Here is a 12,558-nt window from a genome sequence, read left to right as displayed (position 1 = left end):
TCTCAACTTTCAAATGTGGGACTTTTTATCTTCACATTCTCACACGCCCCCGCACGTGTGGCGAATTTTCAAGCTTAACACGTGGACAATACATATTGGGTGACGTGGAGCGCGTGTGGCCGTTGGGCTTTCACACGTGGGCTAACCTGCGCTCTGATACCATGAAGGAAGTTGAGGTTCCACCACAAAACCAATTGGCAATGGGGGAAGTAACCCAACTCCTTATAAGCCCTTGCTAGGTTTCTCAACTTTCCAATGTGGGACTCTTTACCTTCACATTCTCACACACCCTCGCACGTGTAGCGAATTTTCAAGCCTAACACGTGGACAACACATATTGGGTGACGTGGAGCACGTGTGGCTGTTCGGCTTTCACACGTGGGCTAACCTGCTCTGATACCATGAAGGAAGTTGAGGTTCCACCCAAAACCAATTGACCATGGGGGGAGTAGCCCAACTCCTTATAAACCTAGGCTAGGTTCCTTAACTCCTCAATGTGGGACAAATACTCTCAACAAATACATCTTTATTCAGTTAAACATTAGCTTGCATATACTTTTCAGTTACTCAACTTGGGAAAAAAAAACAGGAAAAAGATGAATTCTTTACTTGATTGGTTTGAAGTGCTAAATTGAGAATAAGAGTAAATGAATACTTCTGGGGATTGGCTGGCTAAATTTACAGCTTCAAAGTTACAAACCAGCCTTCAAAGTTAGAACTAACTTTATTTTGTGCAGAATCTAGGACTCGAATCTGAGAAACTGATGTTTGATCAATTGCTACTAAAGTAACATTCAATCACCAAAATTATTGCAAGACATAAAGACAGACAGTACCAAAAAAGCGATCTATGAACCTACTCTTGGTATTATTAGATTCAAATACTAATAATAGAAAATACAATTTAGTCTCTGCAACTTCACAAAAGAAAGGGTTCTTCCTGGTGCAAACGGGATTTAATCTTCACCTCTGATACTAGATTCTGCATAGAAAATAGTATTTGGTCCATAGAAAAAATATATAGCATTGTCAAGATGTTAATTTGGAACAATTTCTATTAGAACAGTTCAAATTAGATACCTTCTAGCAAGAAAAAAACCTAACGTACCTTCATGTGGATGAACTAAGATGAGCTTTTATCAAGCATTTCGAAAGATGATTTGTAATTATGGTGTGTGTTTTACCTTTGGATGATCCACACCTCCTGGTGTGGACTCTATAAGTTGCATTGAAACAGACAACAATTCAAGTGTTTCTAGCTTACGAAGGTATTCAAAACCCTGTGGCAATGCCTTTAACTCCATACATTACTCAACCTGTCTGCTACCACCAATACTCTAAAGCTGCCATCTTAGGATGATAAAGTAGCACAGTGCCTGTCAATTCCCAGAGTATTATTCAACATGTCAGGTTCTTGGAGGCACAAGTGCTTGCTCTTCACTCTTGTTGCTTTCATTGTTCTCTCAGAAGCATCAAGGTTGCCTAAGGACTGTTGGCAACAGATGCTGCCCTAGAAGCTACCAACTTCTTCCTCATCTCCCTCCAAAGGCACGAATTCGGGGACTAAATCTTCCTCAAAGGCCTTGGAAGCTCATAGAAAACTCCCCTCATCAGATGGAAAAGTCTAGCCACAGTGCTATGAAGAACTTTAGTTTCAATTCTATCTCTAGGTAACTGGCAGAAACGCAATCCGCAATGCTGCACCGATCAGAGGGAACCATGCACTGCTTTGAAATCAGTTATCAAATTGAGCTATGCTGGTCTGATGAGGTGCTTATGAACAAAATTATATCTTTGTAGATTTCTTTTGACTTAGTCTGCGGTACAGTATGTTGTAAAGATCAGAGAGTAGATTAATTTTTGGACAGGATGAACTAGCAAGCATAATTTTGGGACAGTAGGATAATGCCTATGTATCTCTCTTAAATAATGTTATCTTTGTACTTCTTCCTCATAATGACTTGTGTAATCTGTATCTAATTTCCTCTCAAATTGACTTACTCAAACTCACATATTGCTTCCTTTTCACTTTCTTGGTAAAAACATCTTTATGAGTTAAACATTTGCTTGTATATATAAATTTCAGTTATTCAACTTCGGAATAAAACTAAGAACACATATGAATTCTTTACTTGGTTTGAGGTGCTAAATTAAAAATAACAGTAAATGAATTGAAATTTCTGGGGATGGGGTGGCTAAATATTTACAGCTTCAAAGCTAGAAACCAATTCTAGGCTAGTGTTGTGAAAAAATTATGCAGGCCTGAGCAGAACTAGTAGCATATCTTTCATCAATTGAAACACAAAAGAAACACAAAAGAATGCATGGCTCAAATCTTTGATCAATTGCTACTAAAGTGACAGTCAATCTCCAACAATATTACAAGACATACAAACAGACAGTACTGAAAATGCAATCTATGAGCAGAGAGTCTTGGTATTACTTCATTCAATTATTAACAAAAGAAAATAAGATTTAGTGTTTGCAGCTTCACAACGGAAAGGGTTCTTCCTGACGCAAACGGGATTGAATCTTCACCTCTCAGACTAGATTCTGCAGAAAAAAATAGCATTATGAAACCAGTATGGAAATTGGATGAAATTTCAATGCTTATATTATGGTATAGAAACTAACTATTAAGGATTTGGTATTTGGTATTATATGGCTTTACCAAAATGTTAGTTTGGAATAATTTGGAACAATTTCTGTTGGAACAGTTCAAATTAGATACCTTCTAGCAAGAAAAAACTAAACGTACCTTCATGTGGATGAACAAAGATGAGCTTTTATCAAGCATTTCGAACGATACTTTGTAATGACGTTGATGTGTTTTACCTTTGGATGATCCACACCTCCTTCTTGTACGGACTCTATAAGTTGCATTGAAACAGACAACAATTCCAGGGTTTCTAGCTTACTAAGGTACTCAAAACCCTGTGGCAATGCCTTTAACTCCATACATCTACCAAGTGTTAATAACTGGAGATTCTTCATCACCCCTTCTGCTATAGTTATCTTATTCAATAAGGGGAGATTAAACAACTCCAGAATAGTAAGCTTTGGAAAGCCTCTATTGAAACACAACTCGTTACCAACATAGGCATTGACAAGTAGAAGCCTTCCCAGACATGGTAATGCTTCAATATGAGGTAGTAAATCCTCGTCAAGTCTAGTCCAGTGAAGATACAGACATGTAAGGTTCTGGAGTGAAGAGAACCAAGGTGGTACCTTTTGCAGCTTGCCGGCAAAAGTAAGCCTTCGAAGGTGTGGATGAGGTGAAGATAATGCATTGACGTCAAGAAACTCCTCCTCATCACTTACCATTAAAGCCAAGTACTGAAGTAGCTTCAACTTTTGAATTGAATCACATAGGTCCATTGCGTCTCTTTCTTTTACATTCATAATGCCAATCCTTGTAAGTTGAGTCATATTCCCAATGAGCCTTATAATGTTTCCTTCTGATTCAACAAATGACAAAACTTCCAATTTCTTCAGCTTACTAATATTCAATGGCACTCTTGTTCCATTGGCAGTTTTGAAGTTCATATGCTCTCCAGTATACCGGTACATAATTAGATGGCGCAGGTTTAGCAACTTGGAAATTCCTCTGGGAAGTACCTGTATCTTAGTATTGTGGATGTTCAATGTCAGAAGGTTGCGGAGCAGTCCTATGGCTTTTGGAAGCTCCTTAATTTGAGATCCCTTCAAACTTAAATATCTTAAGTTGAATAAGTACACTAAATTATGTGGCAGCTTATCAATTGGGGCATCCTCCAAATCTAAAACCCTCAACAATTTGAATCCAGAAGGCAATGACTTTGAGAAAGAAAATGAGAATATGCCAGTAACGAATAAAAGAAAAGAACGAGGGCGTGATGTACCAATGCAAGATTTAATTCCTCCGTCGGTTGTTTGGATTGACAAACGGCGGGCTCCAATGTCTTCCAGTGCTTCTTTCCCATCATATACAACAGAAAATTTTTCTTTCTCAGATGTTGACAGGGCAAGCTCTCGCATAAGGTCATGCATCTGACATGATTTTGGCCTACCGGTTTCATTCCTCTCTACAACTTGTAGCATGCTACGAAAAACGAGTTCCGTAAGATAGCTATCTGCAACTTGTTCTGGTGTGACCCCTCTAGCATGTTCAACAAATCCTTCAGCTATCCATAACCTAATGAGCCTTTTCCTTCGAATCAAATAATCTTCTGGAAAAAGGGAACAATATAGAAAACAATGCTTCAAGCGATATGGCAAATCATTGAAACTAAGTAACAAGATGCTCTTCACAGGTTCTAACAAATGATGGCTTGTTAGATGCCAATTTAAGCCGTTGTAGACTTTACTCCACTCCGCAGCTGATTTCTTGGAAGACATAAGACCACCTAAAGCTATGATAGCTAGAGGTAGGCCTTTACACTTTTCCATGAGTTCCCAAGCTATTTTTTCAAGCTCTGGTGGACAACATTTACCATCAAAGGTAGAGAATGATTTCCTGCTGAAAAGCTCCCAAGCGTCATTCTTTTCCAGGGGTTGCATACAGTGAACATGGCTTTCAACTCCAAAACAATGGAATGCTATGTCTTCTTTTCGAGTTGTAAGCATGATTCGACTTCCAAGCTGTCTATCTGGAAGTGCTATCCTTATTTCCCTCCAAAGTTTGATATCCCACACGTCATCCAGTACTACTAGGTACCTTTTAGACTCCAAGTAGTTCAGCAAAAGTTGCAGCAAGTCTCTGTAGCCCATGGATAGCAGGTCTGCAGGGACATCTTCATTCCTTGCTTGGTGGAGTTCCTTGATCAAGCTTCGAAACAAGTCTTCAATCACATAAGTTTGGGAGACAATGATCCAAGCATAAGAATCAAAATGTCTCTTTATAGTTTCATTGGTGAAGGTCTTGGCAACTAGAGTTGTTTTCCCAGATCCTCCCATCCCGACCACAGAGACAACAGTTAGGTGTTGCTCTTCATTGAGCAGCCATGCAGTTAATGTTTGCTTCTTTCCATCAATCCCGACGAGTTCATCTTCGTTAATAAAGAGAGAAGACACTGCTTGGTTCTTGACCCATTTGCTAATATCATCCCAACTTGTTCCTACTACACCATCAAGAGCATATCTCTTATTTCTCTCTGGAATGGCCTTGATCATTTTAGTGATTTTCTGTAACTTGTTGGCAATTTTACGCCGATAGAAGAGATTCTTTGGAATATGAATGGTCCTGTGGATCCACCTTGCAAATCGTCCCCTACTTTGCTGCTCATACATAAGATACATGAATTCATCGATGATATCTTCAACATCACTGGTTAAGTCTCTGACACTTGTGACCCAAGCTTTCTGTGCTTCTGTCTGTGTTTTCTTGCCGTCAACATCCTCTAGGAAGGATGTCATGCTTACTAGCTCCTGCTTAATCTCATCAACTTCATCACGGACAGCAGCTATGGAGTATGCTTCGTTCTCGAGAATGTCCATAATTTTGCCAACCAAGAGAGCTGTTGGAGCTGAGTCCATATGGATTCACCTCTTATGCAACCCTAATTGACAGAATTTCCAAAGTATAGCTCTCACAAATGTGCAAATGTTTTAAGATCAAAACAAAATATGAAAATGGTGCATATATAGGCAATCATCATGTGCAAAATGGAGCAGTTTTATTTTATGCAAATCCTAACTTAACTTGAATTGCATGCTTTATCAATTACGTAGTAAAATTCTTGGACCATGAATCTAAACCGATGAAGAAAAACATACCAAGTCTTGGGTAGATCTGATCTGATGGGATATGAAAGCTCATAAAAGAAATGGAATGATTTGCTTCAATTATGTGAAGAACAGGACTCTCTCCTCTGTCAATGAGCTCTAATAGCAAACTCAGTGAGATAAAACGACAAGGTTTAAGAAAGAAAATGGAGAGGTACGTGGGAACGCTTAGACCATGAAAGGACACAACAGGGTAAGAAAATGGGCATCAGTCAATGGTTTCTTTCTTCTCTTTTTCATACATGGGGTTACCTATTTCCACTTGCACTTGTCCTGCTCATCAAGACCAAAGAGATGTCCTGAAAGCCTTTCATCATTATTATTTTTTTGTTCTTTTGTCAAACTAGATGGGCCAGAAAAGCCTTCTTAAGTCTTCATGTCTGAGTATGGCTATGTGAGAGACAAATAATTTCAGAGTATCTCCGTTCAAAATTCTCTTGTTAACTTGTTTTTTCATTGATTTCCCACACATGTTGTTGCCAAAATAGAGCAGCACACATGTTGTTGCTAGATTAGCCTGATCTTGTTTGGATATGTTTGTTTGGATGGATGATGGAGGATTTGCTTTAACCTCTTCTGGGGATTGTTAAAAGTATGTGTGGAAAATGATGGGGAGAATATGTTTTCTCATTATATCTTCTTTACAAGATTACAAAGGTATATATATATATATATATATATGCATAAGCTGGGGAAGGCTAATATCCACTGGCCAGGTTAAGAACCATTGGCTAGTCTAAGAGCTGTTGGCCAACACGCCACAACCTTAACTTCCGTGATTTAATCCCTAATTATAGGAAAACTCTAATTACAAGTAACAAGATCAAGTCACCATAAATTAAGGGAAACAAACGTGTAAATGGGACAACCACCAATAGCTAATCACAGCTAGCAGCCACCAATGCTTCCAATAGTATGTGTGTAATCCATTGTTTGGCAACTTAAGCACGGAACTTATTAAATGATAAGCAGAAAAAAAAAAAATCGTGAAAATTGGGGATTGGGATTCCCAATTTTAATTTCCGACAAAAGAGGCGTCATTTCACAATTTCTATTGAGTATGAATTCGCATTTCATTGTAATTTCTGTCATTTACAAAATTCGACATACATAAATCCAAACACTAAAATTATTTATTGCCATAAATTTAAAAATTCTTTGCAATTTTCGATTTCTTAATCCATTAGAGGGTAATGTAATAGAAAATGATACTTCATCTTATTCATTCATTGAGGCAAAAACAGAAACACACCCAATTTAGACAGAAAGAATGCTACAAAAGGAAGGAATCAGCATATATAGACTAAATCAAGGGAGAGAATCATAGCATATGATGGAGGCAATTAACAGAACTTTCCTGACTGGAAAGTAGAAACCAACAACTTTAATTATATATTTAACCTAACCTAACCTAACCTAAAACTTATTTTGCTCCTCAACCCCAAGCTTACTTGAAAGTGCCTCTTATCTCTGTGTTCCTGTTCGATATCCAAAGTTTGAATTGAAGGTTGTAGAGGAGCTGTGCCTTCTTGCCCTCAGCATCATATCTACCCCCTTCCTTCTTCCTATTTGTGATTAATTCTGTCAATTTTAAATAAAATTTAAAACTAAAAACTGAAACTTGAAGCAAAATAAAAACTGGAACTTGAAAGACCATTCCCCACAAAGGGTTTCGAACCCAGTCCCCCCTGGACTAAGGCTTCACTTCAAAGCCCACACCACTCGACTAACGCATTCACCGTTGTATTATTTGTCTAAACATTAAATTTATTGCCTTTCAATTTGAACAAAATTAAAACTCGCGTGAAACCTATTTTCTTCTCTTCTCTGCGCCGTTACCTCTCTTCTTCTCTGTATCTCTGCGCCATTTCTTCATATCCTTCTCCTCTCTCTCTCTCTCTCTCTGCCACGCCGACCAGATCTGGCTTTGGCCCGTCTCTAGCTTTGACAAAGCGAGATGGGAGGTGGATTTCGAGTTCTTCATCTGGTGAGACCCTTCCTTTCGTTTTTGCCGGAAGTGCAGAGCGCTGACAGGAAAGTCCCCTTCAGAGAGAAGGTGATATACACCGTCATCTCCCTCTTCATTTTCTTGGTATGCAGCCAGCTCCCTCTGTATGGCATTCACTCCACAACTGGCGCAGATCCCTTCTATTGGATGCGTGTGATTCTTGCTTCCAACCGAGGCACTGTCATGGAGCTTGGGATCACTCCAATTGTCACATCTGGGCTCGTCATGCAACTCCTTGCTGGCTCTAAGATCATTGAAGTCGACAACAATGTACGCGAAGATCGTGCTCTTTTGTAAGTATAATCTCCATCTCTAGGCCTTTATATTTAATTTTTAATTTGGTTTTATCACTCTTGATTTGTTCGTTTGAATGCTTGAATTTGCATACTATTGCAGCCAAAAGGGTTTTCATAACTGTTTCAAAATACGGGCTTGAAATCTGGAAACATTAAAAATGGAGTTTTCAGTTTTGGGTTATTATAGAGCCATTTTTTCTACTGCCTTCTAAAATTATACATGTTAATTGTGTTCACTTGTCTCTAGTTAACTTATTTTGTTAGGAAGTTTCTGTTGTTCAATTCTTTTCTAAGGTAATATTTAGTATTCTCTTTCATTTGCAACTTGCAACTTGCTTATGCATCTTGCTATTTGTATTCTACGTGATGATTTCCGTTTTTCGTCCCAGGAATGGAGCACAGAAGTTATTGGGCATCCTGATAGCTATTGGTGAGGCAGTTGCGTATGTTCTCTCGGGCATGTATGGTAGTGTTGGGCAACTTGGAGTTGGAAATGCCATTCTCATTATCATTCAGCTCTGCTTTGCCGGTATCATTGTGATATGTTTGGATGAACTGCTTCAGAAGGGATATGGTCTAGGCTCTGGAATTTCTCTTTTCATTGCCACCAATATCTGGTGAGTTTGTAATCCTTTCTTCTGCCTAGTTATGTCCATCAGTGGGATCTTTTGCATAACAGCTCAATAGTTTACGAGTTCAGCACGTTCAAAATTTTCCAAATTGAGTACTTTAAAAGTGATATAATTCTTTATCAGTGAAAACATTATCTGGAAGGCGTTTAGTCCCACCACTATCAACAGTGGCCGAGGAGCTGAATTTGAAGGTGCCGTTATTGCCCTGTTCCATCTTCTGATAACCCGATCAGATAAGGTTCGAGCTCTTCGAGAGGCCTTTTACCGGCAGAATCTTCCAAATGTTACAAATCTGCTTGCGACAGTGTTGATCTTCCTTATTGTAATCTACTTCCAAGGGTTCCGTGTGGTTCTGCCTGTGAGATCAAAGAATGCTCGTGGGCAGCAGGGTTCCTATCCTATCAAGCTGTTCTACACCTCCAACATGCCAATCATTCTGCAGTCTGCACTTGTGTCCAACCTCTACTTCATATCCCAGGTACTGGAGTTTTTTATGTTTGTATGGACAGGTTGTGACTGTTTCTTCTACTGTGCAGTGTAACAATTTGTTTTTCTTTTTAAATTTTTATGTACAGTTGCTGTACAGGAGGTACAGTGGAAATTTCCTTGTGAATCTTTTGGGTAAGTGGAAGGAGTCTGAATATTCTGGTGGACAATTCATTCCGGTCGGTGGTCTTGCATATTATATCACTGCCCCTTCAAGGTAATTTAGATTACTTTCCCTCTTGAAGATGTTATGTTCTCTGCCTAATAAAGCTTGCATTTTTGTTCGTAAACCTGATAATTATGTGTGCTTCGCCCTCCATTCTTGCTGATGGCTGCTTTAATTGATACGTTGCTATAATGTTTTGCAGCTTAGCTGATATGGCAGCCAATCCTTTCCATGCACTCTTCTATCTTGTGTTCATGCTGTCAGCCTGTGCACTTTTCTCAAAAACATGGATTGAAGTTTCTGGATCCTCTGCCAAAGATGTTGCCAAGCAGCTCAAGGTAAGTTCAAATAGTTTATGTATTCTCTTTTGTTGCAAATGAGGGGGTTAGTGTGGCTCCTACCCATTGTATTCTCATATCTTACGATTTGTTTGACCTTATGGTCTTGTCTTGAGTTTAGTGGCCAGATCAGACCCATCCCACTCGAATTATTTTCCTACCAAATGCACAATTTATATACATAGTGCATTTGACATTTTTTTTTTTTTTTTTTTTTTTTTTAATGAAGAAAAGTTTAGGGGGAGGGGAGGGTACCCCATCCCAGGGTCAGGGCATACCAAGGCCTCTTTGAGGACTGCATTTGACTACTCTTAAATCTGCGGCATTGTGTATTATACACACAGCTATGCATCATGCTAAATTACATCTTCCTTTCTAATTTGCAGGAACAACAAATGGTGATGCCTGGTCATCGTGAATCAAACTTGCAGAAAGAGTTGAACCGATACATTCCCACAGCTGCCGCCTTTGGAGGCATGTGCATTGGTGCTCTGACAGTGTTGGCCGATTTCATGGGTGCAATTGGTTCAGGAACGGGAATTCTGCTTGCAGTCACAATCATCTATCAGTACTTCGAGACATTTGAGAAAGAGAGAGCCAGTGAGCTTGGTTTCTTTGGTTTCTAGGCAATTTGTTGCCAGTAATGTTTGGTCTCCCTGACAATTTTGGTGTGCTGAGAGATGTAAGTAGGTTTTAACAGCGAAGTTCAAGATATTAGGCTAGTCTCTTATCACTCCTTTGAAGAAAATACAAAAGCAATAAACCTCTAAACATAGTGTTATATGGGATCTTTTCCCTTTTGCATTTCCGCCACTACCATGTTTCATTGTCAAGTATCGTTGGATCTATGTAACACTATCAGGTCCTATGGTAAGGATCTTTATAATTTACTTGTCTGAAATGTTTAAGGACACCTTTGAGAAGGAACTGACTGAATTTTGCTCATGTTCAAGACTCTTAGAAATTCCCTTGTACTAGCATGTTGTTTCTGTTACACAAATGACTTTGCCTTTTTCCGAAAACCTAATATCATTGTTTACAGGATTGCCTGCTTGGCTATGCAATTCTAATATTTTATGTCATGAAAGTCCGTCGTCCCCATCTAAATTAATGTGTTGTTCTACCTAAGGGTGAGCATCAATTTGAAACCAATGGTTTTTTACCAATCCAATCTTTTATTGGATTACAAATTTTACAATCCAATTCAATATGGTTGGATGTTAGGATCCAATTCAATCTGATCCAATGTACATTGGATTGAATCCGATGATCAGTTTGTATGAAAAAATAATCATCACAAAAAAACTTCATAATCTTTCATTACATATAATACAAAATTCAATTTGATTAAAGATATGACATTAATATATTAATTTTTAATAGAAATTAATATAATAATATATTTAATATGTTAATGTTTTTAATTTATTCGAAAGTACAATTAATATATTAATGTGTATATTGGATTGGTTCGGTTTAAATTGGATTTTCAATTCTTGATCCGCCAATCGAACCGATAATCCAATCCGTCAATGTTATTGAAACCAATGAAAATTGGATTGCATTAGATTGAATTTACATACCGTTGATTTAGTCATGGAGTTGGCGCACATTTTGGTTGATTGAAAGGCGACTGCGATAGTGCTTGTAAAATCTGAAACTGTCTAGGCATTTTATCATTGCCTCGAGCATTTTATTGTTTATCAACAACATTGTGTTTTATTTATTTGATCTCATTTATTGATGTAAGTGAATTTTTTTTCGTAAGGATTTCTTTCAATTATGACTTATAAAATGATGGATTCAGATCATGGGATAAAAAAATGTCGAGAGGACCCAAACAAGTGGTGGATATCGTATTAACTTATTAATTGATTAGTTGCTTATGCTCTAGTGTTCGTCTTTAACGTTTATTTAATCCGACTTAAACAAGGACCACCATATATGAATTGAGATCTATTTGGCTGCTCTGTATGAGAATGACATGTATGTTGACAATTTGACACATTATTTGATAAATAAATAAAACCTCATCCAGTCTAGTATTATTGGCTGGATATTATATCTTACCGGGATATGAAAATTCACAAAACAAATACAATTAATTTTTTTTTTTGGTAACAAAGAGGGCTACAATTCCATGAAGAACTTGTCTTCTCGCCTGACCAAATATTTGTCAACAATCTTTGGAAGGATGACAAAAACGTCGCTACTAAATAAAACAACACCCCATCTGTTAAAATACATAAGTAAATAAAACACCACCCAGGCCATCAAACAAAAATCAAGTTCATACAGCACAACATATGGCTGCTTGGGTGAAAAACCTTCAGTCTCCAACATTATCAACATGGCGGCTTTGATTAACAAGAAGGACAAAAAGAAGATCAATATTTCCATCTAAGCAAAAAGTGATCTTTGCGCCATTTTTCTACAATTTGATTCTGCAACAGATATTACAAACGAAACAGAAATATGATTATCAAATAAATTAACCATACATACATTATGCAGCTCACGAAACTGATATACGGATTTAGCTTGCTTTTTGTAGCTTGAATTTTGAAAATGCAAATTTGTTTTATCGTTTGATTTTTAAAAAATATTCTCTAAAAACATTCTATGAAAACGTTACAGACAGGCCTTAAGCAACTCCAAAAGTGTAAGCTTTTCGAAGCCTATATGGAAACACAACTCATTTCTAAAGGGTGTTGTCATAATTTTTGAACCCCCGTGGAGGGTGTTAGTGTAAATAACCCATTAAAGAAATTAGAAATCTTTTCTTAATCACACCAAATTGCAAATTTTCCCTCACTTGTATTACTATATGAGACATGTGGGTGGGTTAAATATTTGTTGGGGTTCTCTA

At 37.8% G+C, this 12,558-nt stretch overlaps 2 protein-coding genes across 2 annotated transcripts; one reads left to right on the top strand and one right to left on the bottom strand.

Moving 5' to 3' along the window:
- Positions 1-2,760: 2,760 nt before the first annotated feature.
- On the bottom strand, positions 2,761-5,514 carry LOC110744979 (disease resistance protein RPM1). The gene has a single exon (XM_088246153.1). The coding sequence runs from the start codon at positions 5,512-5,514 to the stop codon at positions 2,761-2,763; it is 2,754 nt and encodes a 917-aa protein (XP_088102279.1).
- A 1,926-nt stretch (positions 5,515-7,440) lies between these two features.
- LOC110744987 (uncharacterized) lies at positions 7,441-10,634 on the top strand. Its single transcript, XM_088245993.1, has 6 exons — positions 7,441-8,064; positions 8,457-8,684; positions 8,823-9,177; positions 9,275-9,402; positions 9,554-9,689; positions 10,076-10,634. Exons 1-6 carry the CDS (start codon positions 7,721-7,723, stop codon positions 10,313-10,315), a joined length of 1,431 nt encoding a protein of 476 aa, XP_088102119.1. The 5' UTR covers positions 7,441-7,720; the 3' UTR covers positions 10,316-10,634.
- Positions 10,635-12,558: the final 1,924 nt, after the last annotated feature.

The sequence above is a fragment of the Prunus avium genome, chromosome 8 (assembly GCF_965620075.1).
Source record: "Prunus avium chromosome 8, drPruAviu1.hap1.1, whole genome shotgun sequence".
Lineage (NCBI taxonomy): Eukaryota > Viridiplantae > Streptophyta > Magnoliopsida > Rosales > Rosaceae > Prunus > Prunus avium.
This window is presented reverse-complemented; position numbering and strand designations above follow the sequence as displayed.